We start from the raw sequence: 21,201 nt of genomic DNA on the forward strand, positions 1-21,201 counted from the left end.
CTTAAAATTGTTTATTCAAGTGGAAAAAACCCCAAGCAAACAAACGAGAGCTATCGGGCAAGAGGCTGCTTTTGTCATTAATGCCAAGACAAGAGCTAAAACCGTGTGTTTGCTCATTAGTCCTGATCCATCTTTCACGGCTAGCCCTGGGCAAGATAATTCAGTGGCTTTTTCTAAGTGGTGGGAAAAATACAGGAGTCCCCATTACAGTTCAAGGGAGCTGGGGTGCCTGGTGCTCCTCCAAAAGTCTCCTGTCCTGATATCCTCGTGCTTCTGCTCCCCGAGGGCAGCTGGAGAGGAGCCTTTCTCCCCAGCCTGGGGCCAAGACGGCCACGTGCCTGCGCCTCCCCTGGCACGACTCATCTCCCATGAGCAAGACGCTCCAGCAATGTCCCACATGTGATTAATGCAGGCAGCAAGGGAAGGAGACAACCTGAGCTCTGGAAAAAATATCTGTGATGGATGTGGAGCCGGTAATAGCAGGGACCAAGTGGGGATGAAGGAAGAGGATGAGGAGCGGAGGTGGCAGCTCTTGCCTTTGCCCCGGGAGGGCTGTGGGCAGGGGGGGTTAGGGTCGCTCCCCCCACCATGGTGAGCTCCCTCCCAGAGCCACCGAGTGGGGAATCTCAGGGAGGGCAGCTCTCAGGGACCCTGTGCGAGCTCGACCTTGGCATGGGGGACCTGTTGGCTGTCGTGGACCTCTCTGCTTGTTGCACTAGACCTTGGGGTTCACTGCTGCACAGTCTGACACTGGTTTAACTCTTTCTCTTCATGCTTTGCTGATTCAGTCCTTTCCCTCCAGCTTCCAACCTTCCCCCTGCTTTTAGTCTCTTTGTGTTCAGTTCTCATTAGGATCCACCTTCATCAGATGCGTTTCCTCGCTTTGCTAAGACTTTTTTTTTTTTTTTAATGTGCCTCCCCACGCCTTTTCTTCTCCCATCATAGACGCAGCAGAGGATTTGTGATGAAGAGGTGCAACTTCTGCCAGCACATGGGGTCAGACATCAGTCCTTATTTATTCTAGCTGTAAGACCGGCAGTGCAATTTGAGGGGATGTGGAAACTTTACACCCTTCTGCTCTACCTGCAGCACAAGGGTGAGGGGTTATTGCATTGCCCTGGGGAGCGCAAACCCTTCCCCCAGGCTTTGCATCTGCCCCTGGGGTGCTGCAGAACAGCCTGACTCTGCCGGGGACTGGCACCCCCTGCTTCAAGCACCTGGGGAAAAGCGTGTTGCTGCGATGCCGCCATGCCAGCCCTGGCAGCGCTGGGAGGATTGAAAGTCCTCGGGCAACAGGACAGAGCTGACGAATTGCCATGCATGACAGCGTCTGTCCTGTCCCTCTCACTCTCCCCCTCTGTGCACCCACCCGCCGGCGGTTACTCAGCAGCCTCTGCACGTCGGTGGAAACGAGCCTGTTTTTTCCTGTTATCGAGGAAGCAGTTATGACTGTGATGCTCAAGGACAAGCCTGGGCCTCCCACTCCCCCCTCCCTTCACAGCACAAAAGAAACCTACCTAAGCCGTTATCTTCACCGGGCACTGCTGGAGCAGCTTTTGGTTGGCTGGAGGCTGGAGCGATGCTGGGCCCCCCTCCCAGCTCTCCCCCCTCCCACTCGATATAAAGCAGGGCTCCTAGCCGCTTCTCCAGCCGACAGCACACAACCGCGGGCGCAGGTGGTGCCGCAGCTGCCTGTTGCACACCCCTGCTGCTGCTGTAAGGACCCGATGAGTTGCTGGATGCCTGGGTGCCCAGCTTTCAGCATGTGCCAGGGGTTAGCTGCGCTCCCCATCACTTGCCTGGAGAGGTAAGGGGCTTTGCCATGCCGCAGTTCTGGGATGCAGAGGGTTAGCTGGAAAAGATGCACCTAACTTCAGAGCGGCTGGGCCAGCCTCTGCTGCTGAGGCTGTGATATTTCTGTAGAAACTGGGGTACAGACCGCAAGAAAACCTGCAGTGAAGGATGGCCCAAGTGATTTTTGCTGGTTTCATCTGTTCTGCTACCCAGGAGGGGAACATAGAGGTAAAACATGCCGAGGGAGAGGAGGCTGGACAGGGCTGCCCTGTGTGTGTCTGTGTGTACAAACACACAAGGGTTGTTTCTCTGGCTCTGTTTCTGCAGAACTTGCTTCAAGTTGTCAGCAGCAGGACTATTTTTGTCAACACAGTCGAAACGTTAAGTGACATGTTGCTCCTCCTGCCAAACACGGCTACAAAGCCCCGTGCTGCCGGCTTGACATTTAAACACTTATTTTTGTATTGAGCGCCTTGGGATGCCTGAATGAGCTGCAGCACGCAAATAGCAGTGGGACTGCGCGCTGCCTTGGGGGGACCCTGGGGAGCGGAGCTGATTTAGCAGCAGCTCCTGCCGTGTTGCCGCAGAGACCTCCCGGTAGGGAGGTGCCTCCATGCCACCGCTGCAGTGACAGGCAGTAGCATCTCAGGCTCTCGCAGAGGGGCTCTGGCACAGGAGCATCATCGTGCTGCCACCAGGCTCGCCGGGTCTCAAAGGCATGGGGTAGGTGGATGGTGCCGCTGGGGAGCTCAACCATCTCCATGACATGGTGACAGGCTCCTGGTGACTCAGGGGCACCCCCCAAAAAAAAAAGCAGGGGAGCAGCAGCCCTGCTGCGACAGCCTCGCAGCAGGGAGATGCTCCCGCTTTGCTAAGCGGAGAGTGATTGCTGTGTTTTTCCAGTGCTCTGAGAGCAGTGTAGCACTGCCGGGAGAGGGAGACAGGAAAAGGAGCCAGGTTAACTCCAGGGAGGTGGGGGGGCTGGGGGGGGGCTCCAGCTGGGCACTCAGCCGCTGCTCTGCTACCTACCCCAGAGGAAAAAGCTCACCGTGCTTAATAAATGCATACGGCGCTACCAGGAAAGCAAGCAGGAGGAAACGGTCCTCTGGGCTTAATGCACTGCTGAGTGTGGTTGCCAGGGAGCAGAAAAAGCAATTGGGGGAGCATTTATTTTGTAAATCAGAAGGCAAAGAGGCAGCTGAAGCTGAGAAGCAAGGGCTGCCCCTCTGAGCTGTGTCGGGTCTGTGGAGTGCAGCCCCTGTGAGGCAGGGGGTCTGTGGCAGCAGTCCAGTGGTCCAGCGATCCCACTTCTCCCCTTCCTCTCTTCCAGAGCCAAGGATCTGAAGACCCGCTTAGGGATCCTGCTTCATAAACCAGAGCTGGGGCACAGGATTGGGACCTCCAGCAAGCTGCAGAGGTAAGCCAAGCAGTGCCATGTCCCAGGTTCAGCCTGGGACAGGTCCCTGAGGACCAGGCTGTCCTGGGGGATGCTCCTGCCCATCTGCGCAGCAGAGAGGACTGAGCACAGCTCACCCTCCCCATAATCCCACCCCAGAAGGCAGGGAAGGCGGATCATTTCCCAGCTCTACCAGTTATAAAATCAGATGGGAGAACTGATGCTTTGGCATTAGGCACAAGAGAGCAGGATTTTAGCAACAGGCAAGAAGCTGAGAGGGCTCCTGCAGTTCCTGGTGTCTGAGACCAGTGGCTGAGACCCCTGGGGAATGCAGGCAACATTAAAATTAAATACTAAATATCGTTGCTGAAGGCAGGGTGTCTTCTTACAGAGGAGGCTCTGCTGGGCTTGCACCAGCAGAAGAGGGCTCTTCTGAGTATCTTCTAGAGAAGCTACCTGGCCAAAGCTGCACTATGGAGCTGAGGTCTGGTGAGCCGTCGGGGAAGGTAAAAGAAAGGGAGAAAGGAAAGAGAGCCCACAGGTAATGGAGCCCAGGGTCTCGCTTTGCTTTCCTACTGAGCATCGCTGCCTCCATTCTTGCAGTCTCCCATTAATGGGGCCGCTTGACTGAAGTGCTCCCGTCCTTCACTGTGGGGCAGGAGAAACATCGGCAGGATGAGCCTCACATCCTTTTGTCTTTTCCAGAGACTCCTCACGAGAGGTACTCGAATGGAGGGAGTCCTTCGACCAGCTCCTGAAGAGTAAAAGTGAGTAGGATCTTGTTTTCTTCTCTTGTTGAGGGCAGGTAGGACAAATACAGTCCCAGTGAGCAAGGGGGTGACGGTGCATCTGGAGCAAGCGTAGGAGGAGGTCTTGTCTCCTCCCTAAATGAGATGGTTTAGGATTTAGGAAGGGTCCCCTTTCCTGCCCTGATAGAGCTGATGCACAGGTCTCATTTCCTAGCTTGTGAATCTGTAGCGTTTTCTTCTGGCTGGGTGTATTTTGAGGGGCACAAGCACTGCCTCCGGACAGGAGCATCATTGTGGGCATCCCATGTGCAGCAGTGGGTCAGGGGGGACTGTCGATTTCTTCACATTCAGGAGAAGGCAGCTTGTCTGCTCTTGGTGCCTTCCTTTACACAGCAATGCAGCCACCTCCACATGGGCTTTTGTTGCTCAGAAAATTGTGTTGCTACCCTCTAGCTGTTTGTGTGTCCCATGCCTCCGGGGATGGCTCTTCCACAGGGAGAATGAATTCAGCTGCTTTACCGAGTTACATGTAGCCATTTTCCCTCCAGTATTTGCTAGACGTATGGTGATGCACAGGGTTCCCATAAGGTGCCGTCTCCCTCTCCCCCATGGGGACAGTACCTCCAGCCCCAGAGAGAGGACCTCTTTTGGAGCCCCACACATAGTCCCCTCCTTACACTGGGCTTTACAGCAGGTACAAAAATGGTAGAAGTGCCAAATTTTAAGAAATTACTTGTCTACCTTAAAATCTACTCTACAGCAAGAGAAAGTCCTTCCATAGTGCTAGGTTGGGGCTAGGCATGGTTTTTTTTCCCCACCTTCCTCAGACACTGTGATGGCTAACAAGCATCTCCGGCTTTGTAACTTAATACACCCCTGCAGCCTGGCTCTAAAATCCTTGCTGCAATTACTTTCCCATACTCCTCAGCATCACGTTCCCTCTAGATCTCAGCTGAGAAATAAAAATAAAGCCATCACTGCTTGGTTCCTGCAGGCGTACTGATACGTCAGTGGATTTCTCCTTAGGTAGAATTAGCTCTTTTTCGAAGCTGTAAAGAAAATACACTGAAGCCTCATTACAGAAAGGTCAGAAAAATAAAACCAGAGGATTACTTGTCTGTGGGAAAGGATTTTATTGGAGTCTAGAGGCCAATTAGCAGTGTCTCAGAGGGTGGAATTTGCCTGGAGGGAAAGGAAATCTGCAGATGTCATGGTCTGAGCTCTCAGGGCAATGCTCGCCAGGCAGGGCCATGTCTGGCAGTGGTCCTCCTCTTCCTCCCCCCTTCTGCCCTGTTAACCACCCTTCTCTCCTCTCTCCAGGTGGGGTGACCGCCTTCCACACCTTCTTGAAGACAGAGTTCAGTGAGGAGAACCTCGACTTCTGGCTGGCATGCGAGGACTTCAAAAAGACCCGATCAAAAACCAAGCTGGCCTCCAAGGCCAACAGGATCTTTGAGGAATTTGTCCAAAGTGAGGCACCCAGGGAGGTGAGAACATTTTCTGCCTCTGTTCTGTGATATCAAATAGGGTGGGAAAAGAATAAAATACCCCAGTGAGTTTTGTTAAAATGCTTTCAGCTCAGGGAGGAAGATGTGCTCTTGTTCATGAGAACTTTCATTTCTAACATTGCATGGTCTACCAACATGAAGGGATATTAAGGCTTGCGAGCATCTTCACCCCATCTGAAGACAGAGCCCTCCCATGGGAGGGCAGTTAATGCCGAGTTAATGTTTGTAGATGCTGCTTCCTTGCAGGTGAATATTGACCACGAAACCAGGGAGATCACTCGCAAGAACCTCTCGGGTGCCACCTCTGCTTGCTTCAATGAAGCCCAGGCTAAGACCCGCACTTTGATGGAGAAGGACTCCTACCCCCGGTTCCTGAAGTCCGCCTCCTACCAGGACATGACCAAGCAGGCCACCAGCCGCGGCATCAGCAAGCGGTCGCATACCTGACCCGAGCCCAAATTTGCCGTGGGGGCATGAGCTGGGGGACCAGGCAGAGGTTGAAAGACGGTTTTCAAAGGCTGAGGTCCACGTTTCGGGGCTTCAGCTGAAGCCCTGGCTTTTTAACAGGATCCCCAGCACCTCAAGCGTTTCCCGCTTCCCACCAAGCTGCTGGGAAGAGAGGTCCTCCTCCCTCCCTGGAGGAGCAGAGCTGGTGGGAGCCCAATGCCTCCCCTTGCAGCATGGCCGGAGACCTGCACCACCACAGGGACACAAAGAAATCGGACTTGTGTTGCAAGGCCGGGAAAAAGAGACCAGATTCCCACGAGCATCTGTAACTATGGAGCTCCCACCTGCTCTCAGGACCCTGCCTCTGACCTGCAGCATCAGCCGCCAGCTGCAGAGCCAGCACAGGAGCCTGCAATTCCCGCAGTGCCTGGGGCAACCACCCCAGACCTGCCCACAGGGCTTCTCCTACGAGGGAATGGCCAGAATGAAAGTCCAAAGGCTATACGGCGTTTTCAGCTGGAGTGACCCTACATCCTGATCCTGAGATCCTTCTTCTGCCATTTCCTACACATGCTCTGCATCAACGCTTTACACCTTCCTCCAGTACAGCGTTTCCCTAGCAGTGATGTTTTTATCCCTTGCTTAAGCTACATGACCTTTAGATTGCACATATTCTTAGGTCACACGCATAATTTTTTATTATTATTATTTATTTTATCATTATTACTATATATATATTTATTCCAAGAGCACTGCTGAAAGCATACACCTTGCTCCAAGGAGCTTGTAAATTAAATTATTTTAGATATTGTAGCACTTAGCATGCCTCCCACCTTTTCTGTATGACAAGAGAGGTGACCAGCCAGATCTGTAACATGCCCGTGGAGCAAGGTACGCGAACAGCAGCAGCGAGAGCTGCATTCTGGCAGGACTGCAAGAGGGATCTGAGGTGGCAGGTTTCCCTGGAGCTTGGAGGACCACTGATGGCAGTAAAAGGATGCTTTGCAGTCCGTCTTGTTTCCTTTCTCCCCTTAAAACGCGGGTGGCATCTCGGCACGTAGACTAGCAGCCTGTCCTAGACAGAGAGCAGTGATGTAAAACAGGCACTTTGCTGAGTGAACCTATTGAAAACTTATTTTTTACACATGGGAGAAGGGCTTTTCCCTGGTTTAAAATTGGGCTTGGTGTTCCCTTGGCTGGTGAAACCACAGTGGCCACAGCATTTTACCAGAAATCCAGGGAGCCAAGTAAAACAGCAACGCGTGCAGTGAATTCAGCATCTCGGGGTGCGGCAGGACATTTCATCAGCTCAGAACTGTGGGGTGAGCTCTTCAGAAAGCCCCTCTGAGCAGGGATTTCTGGGTCCCACAGCCACCCTGGAAAGCTGTGGGTGCCATCTGGCAGCAACAGTGCCAGCAGCCATGCGGGTGGGTGATGGGGAGCCCACCAGTGTCCTGTGCTCTGTCATGGAGAACATGCCGTCAGCATAGTTTCCTACTGAGACAGCCTGGGCTGCCACATGTGCCTCCATTTACCCCTAAATATCAAATCTGGAGGTCCTCATCCTGCTGATACTCACTCCTTGCCAAGGGAACCATCTTGTGCCTCCCAGCACCCCACGCCGCCCCAAGCATTAGCCCGAGCACAGGATCGCTCTGGCTTTTTGCAGCTGTTTGAGCAGAGCGAGGGACCCAGGACCGGTTTGGGGACGTTACTTTGAGTCCTCTTCCACCTTCCCCACCCCGGTTCTAACTGCTGAGCCTCGGTGGGCCCCGGCTGTGTTTACAGGGAGATTTTAACTGCTTTCTTATTTATTATTTATTTTACAACTGGAACCACCTTCGTTGTGTTACTGAAGTGAATGACACACAATGGTCTGTTTTCATTACTAGCATAATATTGTCATTATAAAATAAATGTAAAGAGGAAAATACTATGACAGCAAGTGTTTTTTTGGTTGTGGGCTTTTGATTAATTTTTACATTCTAATTTTGGATGACTTGTAAAGCGTACTAAAGCAAGCTGCTTCTGCTGTATGGCTTAAGGGGCATTTACAGTTGCTTTACAAGTTGCAATGTCAGGAACAGAAAAGGAAGGGAAAGACTTGTGAAGGGTAAAGCTTCATGGTGTTTGGCTAGGTGAAGAAAACTGAACAGTTCACAGCAAAAATGAAAGCACAAGTTAACTTTTGAATATATTAATTGCCAGGGTGTTCAGTACTGTTTGTATTGGTCACCATTTTCTGAGCACTTTGCAGCACTGCAGTTCCCAATACTTATTTAGTACCAGTAAGACATCATTGCCTTAAAAGCACGGGAGAATTCAAGTGAGGGCTGCTGTTTGCAAAACCCGCTTTTGGGTCACTGTCATAAATAATACTTGATTTTTATCAATAACTCAGCTGATTGAATTCATTTGGAAGGGGGAAGGTATCTAGTATTAGAGGGGTTATTAGAAAACATCCTACCTCTGTTGCAGCATGCGCTGTCTCTGAGGTCTGAGCAGTCCCCTGCGTCCCTGCGGGATGCTTTGGGAGGGCAGAGGGGGGACACGTGGCGTAGGCACCTGTGGGGACCACAGGAGCACTGGAGGGATGCCTGCGGCATGAGCGATGCGGGGAGGGAAGCGTCAAAGTGTAGCTCGGAGATGCTAATGCTCCAAATAAAAACCAAACAAAGCATGTTTTTTAAGTTGTCTTCTTTCTATTTATTGCGTGTTTTGGAAGCCAAAATTAACTGGCCTGCGTCAGTGGAGGAGAGTGTGAGTGGACTGCCGAGGAGGAGCTGGCATGGCAGGTGACTAACTCAGGAGCACTTGGGTCCCAAGGGATCACTGTTAGCACAAGCCAGTCTCTGCCGTTAGAGCCTTTTACAAGCAACTGCGTCTGTAACCAAGCCTTATGTCTCTTCTAACACAGCCACGCAGAGCCCAAGGAGCATCGTTCATTGTAAAATACACCGACTCTCCTCCATCCCTATTCCCCACAGCTGCCATCCGCTCAACTGGAGGAAGCCAGTTTAAACTTCCCCTTCATCTTTTATTCACTATTTCATTAAGCGTGGCCATGTCTTACGAGACAGGAGATCCAGAATCACAGCAGCCTGTGTGTATACCTGATCTTAGTGCATGTCAGAGGGAACAAATGAGCTGAAAGGTGTCCAGGAAGTATTTAAATTAGATATTTGGCAAGAAAGAGCAGAAAAAGAGTCTAGAAGCAACTAGAAACAAAAATCATGATCTTCTTTTTTTAACTGCAGCTTCCAACTAAAGCAAAATTAATGTTTTCTGTTGCATACCTTGAAGTTTGTTTAAATCTGGTTCTCCATTAAAAAACTATGTTTGATGAACAAAAAAAGTAAGAAAAATGTACAATTAAAATCTTTTTGAGCTTTCTTTAGAAGGAAATTGGGGGTCTGTTCATTCTGGATGTACCAGGCATGGAAATGGATGGCCCAGGCCAAGTCTCAGCCTCGGTGGTAGCACTCGACTTCACAGCTGACACTGGAGTGTCCCATTTGCAGGGCAGTTTCATCTTGGCAAGTCTGAGATGCTGCCCCAAAGAGAAAACTCAGTCAATGAACCCATGCTTGCATCCAGCGCACCCTTCACGATTGCTGGCAAAACCCAGTGGTAATATAACAAAACCTTTAAAGCCTTTGGGGGGATAAAAACCCCAACCCACAGAACTGCGTTGAGAAAGAGGAGCTGAAGCTTCCTGCAACCGCCTTTGGGCACGGCCGGCTGTGGTTGCTTCCAATAAACCACGACCGAAGTTTCCCAGGGCAGAGGCTGCAAATTTGGAAGCAGCAGAGAAGTTTTGAGCTCCGGGGAGCAAACATGGGGGCTGGCACTGTCCCCCCCTGGGGTGTGACACATACTTGCTCCAGGGCCAGGTTTCCATGAGCCAGGATGGGGGGTGGATTTATTTGGTGGAAAAAAACCCACCCGTTTCCCTCTGCCCTGGGACCCGGCGCGTTCCCAGCAGTGGCTCGGTGGGGTGGCATTGTCACTCAGCTCTCCTGTCTCCTCCTGCGGCCAAGGGTCCCTGTTCCAGCAGGACCACGCAGCCTTCGGGGTGGCCTTAGGGCACATACGTACGTGCACGAGTGGCCCCACGAAGACACATATTTGAGCAGGTGGATGCGCATGTATAGGTGTATCGATGCTGAGCTTTCTGTGTGCATGCACCGCGATGGGGACGCATGCAAAACAACACACGCATGCAGGCAAATTCTTACCTGTTTGCATGTGTATGCGTGTACACCCATGATTTTTTTTTTTAAAGACAGCGTGCAAACACATGCTACAAAATGCTGTTTAAATACGGTTTTGAAGGAAGGTCACCAGCAAAGGGCGTGAGCTGAACCATTGCAAATACCCCAAACACCTTATGCAGCATTCTGCAGTGCTCAGCCAGCCCCTGTGCCAGCTGATGGGGAGGCAGCAGCTGTTTCACGCTGCTTCCCGCTCTGCGCCTTTCACTCCAAGGCTTTAGCCTGAATAAAGTGCCAAAAATCACATGTGATGTATTTCCACAGGGGTCACCCTCCCTCTCAATACACACGCAGCTGAATGCCGAGGTTGCTAACTTGGTCCAGCTGCATGCAGGGATTCTTACCTCCGGGGTGCCCTGGGAACCAAGAAAAAATTAGTAATAATGTTCATGCTTTTTGACACTGCTGGGGTGCTGAGGGCAGCACTGGGCTCTGCAGCCCTCCGGCCTCCCCCGGGGTGGGCTGCATGTGCTGGAGGGCAGCTCTGACATGGTGCAGCTGCAACCTGGGCTCAGCCTGCAGGGAGAAGCTGGGGATGAGCAGCAGCTGGGAGAAATGGTGGGGAACTGCCTCTGCTGCTCAGGAAATGCATTTAAGCTCAACTCCTCAGCCTGGCTTCTTATTTCATCTGTTTGACTGATCTGGGATGCTTTTGATGGACCTGCTCCACTCTCCTTGCCCAAGGACTGGGACATGGTGCCCTGCTTGGTGAGGTCCCTGCCTGCCTTGCTGTTACCCTCACCTCTTCTTGCCAGCCCACTCCTGCTGGCAGATGTGCTGGTTGGGTTGGTTTTTTTGGGGGTGGGGTGGGTTTATGTTTGTTTTGGTTTTTGTTGTTGTTTTTTTGTGGGTTTGGTTTGGGTTTTTTTGTTTTGTTTTAGGGTTGTGGGTTTTTTGGTGGTTTTTTTTTTTTTGGGGTGATGAGCATTGAGCATCAGTCTAAAAAATCTAGCAAATGCAGATTAAAAATGCTCCATAGTAAAGTGAAACGTGGTTGATGGTCCTGTGTGGATCGCATCACCTGCCAGTGTTTAAATCACATCCTTCTGTGGATTATTTTCCAGTGCTGTGTTCCAGCACTGAAAGTCACATCAGCGTGGTCAAGCATATAAACTCTGGGACATTCCCATTTGGAAATATAATAAGGAAGCAAGTGTGGGGAACATGAAGAAAAAGCCATCCTACTATTCATAGCAGCTTTAAAAATTATTTTGTCTTTGGCAGGCAGCTTTTGTTGCTGCATTTTGCCTCATGTTTATTTTCGCATGGTAGCCAGGACATGGGTGCTCAGAATGTTATCTCAGGGGAAGGGCTGCAAAATGGGTGTAGGTCCATCAGGATGGAGGAGAAGGAAGATTTGCTTAATTGTGCCCTTGATTTCCCTGCTGACTGTGTCTCAGCAGTCCACCTCCCGAGCCCTGTGTGTATGGGGCCAGATAAGGACTCTGCAGAAGTGCAAATACAGCAGGAGCTGCGCAGTGTAGGGGGTACAGCAGCAGTTGCGGAGGGGGGCTCTGTGACTCCCATGCTTTAGAAAAACTTTGAGGCTTTCCTATTCCCCGTCAGCTGCCTGCCACAGGGACTAAGATTTTAAACTTAAGACTCTGTGGAAAGCAATTTGGATCAGGGATGAGGGAAAGGGAAAAATACTACCAACAAATCTTTATTTGCTGGTGTACAGGAAACTTCTGCCGTGGCCCTGCTGGTTGCAGGCACCTTGTTCCGATGGTCCTAGGGTCTGGGTTCCAATGGTCCTGCGGTCTCTCATCTTCCTGCCATAAGATAATGAATTAATTGAATTAAATTAGCAAGCTGAAGGCGGCTTTTATACTTGGGTGGGTGGGTGATGTGCCATTACTATATACTGTAACATAACTTTTTTTTTTATGTCTTTATCGTTGGCTCTGAGCCTGTGATGTGCTCCTGCTCTCCTGGTTCATGTCTTTTTTATTTTTCTCTTTTTTTTTTTTTTTTTTTTTGTTTCTTTTTCCCCAGGATAGTTAAACACTGGCAGCTCTGGTTGAACTGGGAGAGATGGTGTTGAGTTCAGCAGATTTCTGTGAATTGAAGCTGGATCTTGACAGCTTTGAGAGTGATTTGAGATTGCTCCCTGAGTTTTCACGGTCTTTGTCCCTGTGGGGCTGTGTCAAGGTCTCCTGTGGCAGCACAAACTCTGTGAAATTCCATCCAGAGACTGTGGGATGTTCCCAGACCCTGCGGGCGAGCTGTGGGAAGCAGGATGCTTGCTACGACAGTTAGGTACAAAGGAGCGACCCCTGCACAGGCAGAGCTTTTGTGAAAGCTGGCATGCAGATGTGAGCAAGCAATGCAGGCATACATAAGGATTTGGATATGCACGTAAAACGTGCAGGACTGCATCCACGCACCTCTTTAGGGTGTGCTTTTCTGCATTCATGCCCTGGTGTTTGCCTCCAGCCATGCCTCTGTGTACACGTGTGGACACCCGGTTTGTACCACCGTACCATGGGAAGCCAGGTGTGAATTCACTGATGCAATTCCAGCCCTGTTTCCAGCGTGACCTCAATCCTGCAGCTGGCAGAGTTTGGTGGAGGTGGCTGGGGAGGTTGCACGGGCTCTGCACGCTGGTAAGCTCACCATATATTATGGGATGGGGGGGGAAACTGGGTGGCATGTCACAGCCTGGGCTCCTTCACATTTTACCTGCACATGTTTTTCAGGCTGAGGGGACGGGCTGGAGAACTGGGCTGCCTTGGGCGGCACTGGGTGTACACAGACCTTCAGAGGAGCAGGCTGGTGCCTGGGCAGTGGGCAGCTGCCCGCTTGCTGGTGTGGGTATGGTCAGCAACATGCTGCCTGTGGCGCGAACGGACCTGGAGCTCCTGGGGAAATTCAGCAGCATGGCTAGTTTCCTCATGCGGATACATTTACCAAAAGGTAAAGAAAAGCTTAAAATAAAAGACTTCAAACCCCTGCCCCACCCCCTCCAAACAACCACACACCCCCAGCACTGGTACATTTAATATTCCTATGCCTTCCGCTCCTGAACCACTGCTAAGCATATGTTATAAACGGAGTCTGGGGGCGCGGGGGGGGGGGGGGCGGCGCGTACGGCGAGAGCACTGAGCTCACAACCTCTCTGCTGTGTGCTGAAGGTGCCAAACGCCTCCCCAACCCCCCAGCATCCCCCTGCAAGAGGATAAAATGCTCCTGGAGCTCCTCCTTCCTGGGAGGGGAACAGCATGTCTGTGGGGGCTTTGCTGGGAAGCAAATGCTATCCGGGGGTGCTCGCTGGGAAGCAGCAGGGAAGAGCAGCTGCTGGGAAAAGCTGCTCCCTGGCTTTGAAGGGGTTTTAAGCCCTGGCTGGGTTTCTGGCCGTGCAGAGGGACCCCCTCCTCGCCATCCCGCCATGGTGGCGGTGGGTGCCGCGGGCAGGGTTCACGCCTTGGCAGGCCAGCGTGGCGCCATGATGGCGCAGGCGTGATGCAGCTCCTGGCCCAAGGTCATGGGGTGGGATAGAAATGTTTAAACATTTCCTAGGGCAGGTTGCTTGCAGCTCTGTGCTTGTGCTCAGCTGGGGAGGAGGCAGTCGTGCAGCCCCTGCCTTCCCCCTTCCCCGGCTTCTGCCTTCCCGACCACAGGAAGAGGAGCTCGAGCCTCGCGCTGCCCAGGGAATGCTGTGCTGCTTTTTGAGCCAGGAAAGTAACTTTTTTTCTTTTTTTAATATATATGTGGCAGAAGACCTAGAAGCTACTGGAAGGAAATGGGATGCAGCTAAATCAATTAAATAGTTTATTCATTTCCGGGTGTGTGTGGGGGTGGGGACAGCCAGGTCTAAAATGATCCTAGGTTTTCCTGAGGGTAAATTCATGTAAACTTATACTTTGGCTTTATTCCTTGAGACTTCTCTGTCCGTTTTCTGATTTGCTTAGATAATTTGTTCAGCTTGTCAGACAGTGACTCCCGGAAGTGCTGGTCACTCGGACCAGCTTTTGCAGGCAGGAAAATGGGTAATGGGGTTCCAGGTTTTCTAAGTAGACATAGATGGATCAGGTCCTGCCTAATTAACATCTTAATGTCATGAAAAGCTTAGGAAAGGCTTCTGGTCAGGCAGGATCTCCTGACTGCCTATGGAAGCAGGAGGGATTCAGGTTGGCTGCCTGTTTCATTCCAGGTGTCGGGTCAGGACTTCCCAGGACCACGTGTGTGGCTGCCACCCAGAACCGGAGGGGAATGACCCTCTCTGCCTGCCTGCTGCGTTCTCCACCTGTAAACATCGCTGGGGGCAGGCTTGTTAGGCAACCTGGAATAAGTCTGAGATAAAACTTATAGCAAGAACACCCTGGGTTCTTCCCCGTCCCCTCACCCAGACACCCCAAGGGATGCCTGCCTAGGTTGCAATTAGTGTGGAGACCAGGCAAGCAAACAGGATGAGTACATGTGTCTGGGTAATTGCTAAAGCTGTGCTTCTTGCCAGGCCTTAGCTCTTTCGGCTGGCACTGCCATTGCTGTCCTTGGTTGCCCCTCACATAGACCTGCAGGACATCAAATCTAAATAGTGAGGTTTCACAATGTAATCGATCCAGATTTTCTGTTTATCAATTAGGTGAAAACCATAAAGCCCTTAAAATAGCAGGCTTTCCTGCCTGGTGTGCTTCATCAGCCAAACCCAGAGCATCCCCCACAACAAAGGCACTGAGCATTGCACCTCTCCCATCCTCCCGTGGGATCCCTGGGCTCAGGTTAGGAAGGTCAGAGGTACAGAGCCCTTTGCTGACCGTCATGGAGCCCACAGCTCACAGCCAGCAGGAGGCATCCACCCCTTCCAGCACAGAGACAGCAGAAGACCTGGCCTTCAAGTTAAATGCTGCTGTGAGGGACAGTAATAAAGAAGATGTGCTGAGGCTGCTGGAGGAAGGGGCAGATGTGAACTCCAAAGCAGAAAGTGGCTGGACACCGCTGCAGAGTGCTGTGCAAGCTAATGATGAGGACCTGGTCCAGCTTCTGCTGGACAAGGGTGCTTGTCCACATACCAGGAAGGACAACGGTGGCACGGCATTTACCGAGGCAGCGATAGCAGGAAATGTGAATATACTAAAGCTCCTCCTTGACCGTGGGTTAAATATTAATGACCATGACGATAACGGCTTCACAGCTTTCATGGAGGCTGCATGGTATGGGAATGAAGAAGCCCTGAAATTCCTGTTTAGTAAAGGAGCAAATGTGAATTTGAGGAGGGCAGTTAGTGAAGAGAAAGCGAACCTGCATAAAGGAGGTGTGACAGCACTGATGGATGCTTGTCGGGAGGGCTACTTCTCAGTTGTCAAAACTCTTGTCCAAGAGATGGGGGCTGATGTGAACATTCGTGACAACAAAGATAGGAATGCCTTGATCCATGCCCTTAAGAAAGGTTGTGCCAAGGAAAAATACGAGTCTGCTGTCTCCATAGCCCATTTCCTGCTGGACTGCGGTGTTGATGTGAAAAGCAAAGATGAATGTGGGAAAACTGCCCTCATCCTAGCTGTTGAAATGCGGAGCCCAGATTTGGTGAAAACTTTATTGGAGAAGGGTGAAATAGATATTGATGATGCAGATGAGGAGGGCAACACAGCACTGATGGTGGCTGTAGAGAAAAATGATTGCGACATAGCAAAGCTGTTGTGTGAAAAAGGAGCACGGACTGATGTTGGGAACCTTATCGCTGTTGCAAATCGGAACCGCGCTCATAATATGGCACGTCTTCTTCACCAGCACAATGCCAGGTTTGTTCCAGAAACCCTCAAGGACTGGGAGCCAAACAGCAAGCGCTGGAGGGACCAGCTGAAAAAACTTTATGCAATATATCGCCCTATGATTGGCAAACTGAAGACGTTTCAATACATCAAGCAGAGAATTCACAACACCTCCCAGGGCGGCATCTACCTGGGGCTCCACGGTGGGACAGAGGTAGCAGTAAGGATAAGCCGCAGTACAGAGGGTGACAAAGAGAAAAGATTCTTCGAACAATGTGGTAGCTGTGAATGCCTACTGAAGCTTTTCCAGTTTGAGAAGGCGAAAGGCTACATGTATTTGTGCTTCCCCCTCTGGGAGAAAAACCTTGAAGAACATCTGCAGGAACCAGAAGACCAAATGTACTACAAAGATGCTCTGAAGATGATATTCCAGGCAGTGAGAGAGCTGCACTCCCTCGGATTTGCTCACCAGGATCTGCATCCCAGCAACTTTTTCATAGGTTATCTTTTGCTTTCTCAATGTTTTTATTTTGTTTTCCTGTTGCCTGTAGTTTAGAGAAGATGCTTCATAACTACCAAAAAAAAGGGGTGGGTGGGTGTTTGTGTGTGTCTATACAGAATGGGATGTCTGTGGCATTAGCTCTTCTCTTTGAATATGTATAGATGTTTGCATGTTGTATGTTCGCAGACAGCCATGGAGGAGTGAGCAGAACAACTTTACATGTCTCATTAGATCTGCCCTCCTTTCCAGGGCTGTGCAGACAGATCAACCTACAGCAGATCACTTCAGAGAACAGTTTTCTAAAGAAGGGGCCATACAAAAGTCAGTGACAGACTGTATTAAAGTTTTCCATTATTATTTGTTAACAATTTCTCTTGTTTCCTCAGATTTAGGTGGCAAAATTTACTTGGCAGACTTTGATAATAAAAGGAAGTTGATTGAAGACAAAAAAGAACTTGTAAACTCAGACTTAGAGGTAACTTCTCTGCAAATCAATGTATGATTTAAAATTTCAGGCTCTGGCTGATATTTTCTGTTGCTGTGAGCTCTAGGGGAAGCCTTTCTGCATCCTCAACTAGGAAACGCCTTGATTTTTGGGAAAGCCCGTATAATATATAACAAAGCAACATATAGATGCTGCATAATAATGATAGTGATTAGGATGCAAGGCTGTGGCTGGTGCTGGGATAGCCACAGATACACTGTGAGCATGATTATAGTGCCTGCCTCCTCTGCCTTTGTGCACATAGCTTCAAAGCTTGTGTATATTTGTATGCTTCTGTGCACCTGTAACTGCATGTGGGTGCTCGTGTACGCAGTCGTCTCATTTGCAAATACTAGTCCTCTTCTGTTTGGTAAGAAGCGTCATGCATCTGGCACGTAAGCAGTGATGTATTTCTTTGCAGGCCCTCAGGAGGCTCGTGCTGTATGTTTTGACGGGGGGTAGGAAACCCCTTCAGCAAGTCAGTACTGAGGATCTGGCTGCTGATTCCCCTGACTACCATGAGGCTCTGGACCTTGTAAGTAGTCTGGTCTCTCACGATGAACGAGGCTTGGAAGGTTTGAGCAAACATCCCTATTTCTGGAGCAAACAGACGTAAGTCCTGGCAATACAAAGGAAAAGCTTTCAGTACAGGATTTGCCTGTGGTGCTGGGAACAGCCATGTCCTGTTGCAGCTAACGAAGCTCCTTATTGCACAGGAGGTTCAGGTTCCTGAAGAGCATATGGAATAAAATCAAAGATCTCCAGAACCGAAAAACTGTCTTTCAAGCTCCTAATCCTACCAAAAGTTTTCCTTATCCACGGTGGACCAAAAAGGTAATCCTCTTCCCGTTGGGTTGATGCAAGGTTTGAGCTAGACATTTAGGCAGAAGCTTTTCCTGAGTGTTTCACAGGTCCTGTTCAAAACTGTGACTGGAAGAAGTAGCTTCACGCTGATACAGGTAACTGGGGGAAACAATTAAGTCTGAGCCATGTAGTCAAAATAAACCAAAGGGATTTCTGCTAAAGAGAGCTCTGTTATCTGGGGTGGTAGTAGGGGTGTGTGTCATTGTAGAATTAGCTGGCACACCTTCAAGGGCATTTGTTGGTGACCCCTTATGACAAGGACTTCTGGCCCTTGTGGCCAGGAATTTTCTGGTGAAAGTGTTTTGTTAGGTTGGCTCAAAGGCAGTGAGACCAGGCCTGCTTTTGCAGGTGCCGTCCTGGAAAGACATGCTGCATCATTGGAGATCGGACAGTCTCGGTTCAGTATGGCAGCGCGTGTGATCCTCTCAGCAGTGGGACAGTTGGATCAAAACTCCCGAGTCCTTCCTGCACCCAGGCATCCATGAAAAATCTCCTGTGCCATGTTGACATTCCTAATGTGAATGGCATGCTTTGGCAAGGCAGGAGAGGGAACACTTAGCAGATTCAGGTGGTCTGTATAGCACATGCCCTGCAGAGTGAACTGTTCTGCTCGTGTTGGCAAATACACTTTTAAGGGTCAGAAGATCTGCCCATGCACAGTGATGTCCCTGCAGAAAGGCAGTGGTTGTGGTGAGTGGAGGTAGACGTGTTGCTTTTGTGGTGTGTGAAAAGCAGAAAATCATCTACATGGGTTGGTTTTTTTTTTCAGATTGACAAAGATGTTCTGAATATCATGGAAAATCCTAGGAAAGGAGTACCATTTAAATATAGCAATGATGTCACAGACCTACTGAGGCTCATCAGAAACCTGGATGAACACCCAGATACCAGGTACGTGTTCACATCCTTGCCCCTGCCACAGCTGCATGACAGGGAGCATCTGGGTATCTGCAAGTGTCAATGAGCTTGAGAGCAAAATCTTCTTCAGATAGTTTTCTAGAAGGGTGAACACAACTGGGATGTGGGAGGAAGTCCGTCAAAGCTCATCTTGTTAGAGGGGCTATCTCTTCTGGCAGCACCATAGTGTGTGAAAGATTGCGTGTCACGGCAGCACGCAGCCTGGAGTCAGCCCTCGGTCACCTTCCTGAGGGTAGGAAAAGGAAGTTAGTTCACAGGATTGGACCTCAGATTTCGAAGCAAAAATCTGAGTCCCAGATCATCTCCCACAGGTGACTATCCTCACCCAGAGCCTTCCATTCCAGCAGCTCCAGAGAATTGGTGACAGCTCCTTCTGCACCCTTGCCTTTGCAGAGCAGCCTGCAGGCTGGAGACGTGGCTCTACAGCAGAGGGCACAGTGAACGTGTCCTTCTGGGCTGTTCTTTTTGCTGCATGCTGATGTTCCTTGCCATAACTCCAGGAAGCTTTTTAGATCACTCTTAAATATTTGTATCACCCTTTAAACCTCTGAAAAGCCTGCTTGCCTACCTTGCTAGTATTTCCAAAGTGCTGATATTTACTGTGCTGAAGTGCTTTGAGATATGGATCAGGAAGCACCAGGTCCTGTTAGGAGGTCCTGACTCCTAAAGAGATGCCAGAGTCTCCAACCCTCTATAGTCATGGGTGCTTCGACATGAGGTTAAGAGGTGGTGTTAGCTCCTAGTGATGGTTTCACTGAAGGTGGTGGCCAGCACTGGTCTTCAGTGAAGATGCAGGTGGGATTAGGCAGATGGTGGTGCTGGAAGAATAGTGGAAAAAAATGGGTTGAAAAGCTTAGGGAATGTATAGAAAAGTTGCAGCTCAAGGATTTCTAGGAATAACTTCCTGTGTTACCAGAAATCCTCTGGAATGGCTTTTTCTCTGCAAGGGGGGAACCAGGGCATCATAGACACTTGACTCCTTGGGCAAAGCTTTAAAAATCCATTTTGGTTTTGTTCTTTTTCAGGATCACTGCCAAAATAGAAGACCATGCTGAGTATTTCTTGAAGCTTTTTCCAGCACTTACCATTTATGTCTACAACAGGTTACGCCAGAATCCCAATTACAGTCACTTTGCAGACATTCAGGACCCTTCTCCGTAGGATGTCGTTGCCTCCTATCCCATGCCTGATCCCACCACCACTACCTCCTTTTATTCCCTATTTCTTCATCTGCAAAAGAGTTGAAGAAAGTGGGTAAGGAGATGGGAGACAGCACATGCAGGGGCAGAGCATGGAGGACTTGGGCTAAGAAATGAAAGATGCTGCAGAAGTGTTGGTGTAACAACCATGAGCTTTGGAGTGGAGCTAAGCTGAATGCCAGCCCAGGCCCCCCTTGACTACCTCTGGCCCTCTGGGCTTATCTTCCTGTGTGAAGGGGAGATTAAGGCCCCGATCCTTACAGAGAGCTGGGAGATGTGGGACAGCTCCCATATACCCAATGCATCTGGGAGGCAGGAGAAGAGCTTGGGCATTGCCAGACAATGTGAGGCTCTGATAAAGGAAAAGGACTTGGAGCTCCTTGCTAGCATCAATATTGCCTACTGCTTGCGCTGATAAGCTGCTCATCTACCCCTCAGATGACATGGGTTCTCTCTTCTTAGCCTTCCTGAAACACAGCAGCCAGGAAATGTGATGTCTAGGCAATGGTCTGGCTGTAGAGCTGCCCTTGGCCTGTTGTCCCTCTGATCTGGTAGAGGCTCACCTAGGCCAGCCTGCTGGGACCTGAAGGACGACTTCTGGGGGATGCCGGAGTTGTTTCCACAAGGAATAGATGTAAAGAGCCTGCTCCCACAACACTCCGTGGCTGTGAGCAGCCCTCACTCACCTGAAAAAGGTCGCTGACATCAAGGGGGCTGCAGGGACTGGTTCCTCCTGGAGAGGACTAGCTCTGCACCTGCAAGGCAGGGCTGTGCACAAGCATTCCTTGTCTCCAAAACGGTGCTGCCGGTGGTGTATGACCGGCCGCCTGCCAGGCTCGTCTCCCTTGCATGGAGCTGTGCCCATACAGCCATAGCATGCAGCCAGCTCGGAGCTTTGATGTTGGAGGTTGGGTGGCACAAACCCATTCCTGCAATCCTACGGCATGCAACGTGCATCTGATTGTCCAAGGGCTTGCTTGTTTCCCTGCTAATGCTCAGATTTGCACAATGATTGTATGTTGCTTATGGAAATATTTTTCAGCTGTTGAAAACATGTTTAATTTTTTTCAAACTGGGACTGTTATGTTTTTTCGATTAGCCTAAGGAGATCCAAACTTGGAATAAACTCGCCTGGAAAACTGACTCCACACTCATTTGCGAATGAGGTTCCCCCATCTCCTCTGCACAGAAAGATAGTCTTGCAGCACTATAAAACACCCAAAAAGCTGGGATTTTTTGCCTCTCTGTGGAGGCGCCTCTTGGTTGTTTAGGTAAGGTGGTGGATGGTTTTGTCACTGTTCAGGTGAATTGCTTCTGGCCCATATGGGTATCTGGTAGGAAAAGATGTTGGGAAG

The 21,201-nt window shown here is 50.3% G+C and overlaps 2 protein-coding genes across 7 annotated transcripts; both read left to right on the top strand.

Moving 5' to 3' along the window:
- Positions 1-1,579: 1,579 nt before the first annotated feature.
- On the top strand, positions 1,580-7,825 carry RGS16 (regulator of G protein signaling 16). 3 transcript variants are annotated; one of them, XM_037404136.1, is made up of 5 exons: positions 1,580-1,807; positions 3,125-3,211; positions 3,896-3,957; positions 5,260-5,426; positions 5,694-7,825. In XM_037404136.1, exons 1-5 carry the CDS (start codon positions 1,728-1,730, stop codon positions 5,892-5,894), a joined length of 597 nt encoding a protein of 198 aa, XP_037260033.1. In that variant the 5' UTR covers positions 1,580-1,727; the 3' UTR covers positions 5,895-7,825. The 3 variants fall into 3 exon arrangements, with proteins under 3 accessions (XP_037260033.1, XP_037260034.1, XP_037260035.1); XM_037404137.1 differs by lacking the exon at positions 1,580-1,807 and adding an exon at positions 2,311-2,517; XM_037404138.1 differs by lacking the exons at positions 1,580-1,807; positions 3,125-3,211 and adding an exon at positions 3,436-3,731.
- A 5,601-nt stretch (positions 7,826-13,426) lies between these two features.
- Positions 13,427-20,989, top strand: RNASEL (ribonuclease L). 4 transcript variants are annotated; one of them, XR_005106727.1, is made up of 6 exons: positions 13,427-16,379; positions 16,768-16,856; positions 17,287-17,477; positions 17,582-17,699; positions 18,078-18,419; positions 18,499-18,612. XR_005106727.1 is itself a non-coding variant. In XM_037404134.1 (6 exons), the coding sequence occupies exons 1-6, from the start codon at positions 14,930-14,932 to the stop codon at positions 19,806-19,808; spliced, it is 2,028 nt and encodes a 675-aa protein (XP_037260031.1). In that variant the 5' UTR covers positions 13,427-14,929; the 3' UTR covers positions 19,809-20,989. The 4 variants fall into 4 exon arrangements, 3 of the variants coding, with proteins under 3 accessions (XP_037260031.1, XP_037260032.1, XP_037260030.1); XM_037404134.1 differs by lacking the exon at positions 18,078-18,419 and adding an exon at positions 19,751-20,989 and having other exon boundaries at positions 18,499-18,620; XM_037404133.1 differs by lacking the exon at positions 18,078-18,419 and adding an exon at positions 19,673-20,989 and having other exon boundaries at positions 13,430-16,379; positions 18,499-18,620.
- Positions 20,990-21,201: the final 212 nt, after the last annotated feature.

Source organism: Falco rusticolus, chromosome 11, assembly GCF_015220075.1.
Source record: "Falco rusticolus isolate bFalRus1 chromosome 11, bFalRus1.pri, whole genome shotgun sequence".
NCBI classification, from domain to species: Eukaryota; Metazoa; Chordata; class Aves; order Falconiformes; family Falconidae; genus Falco; species Falco rusticolus.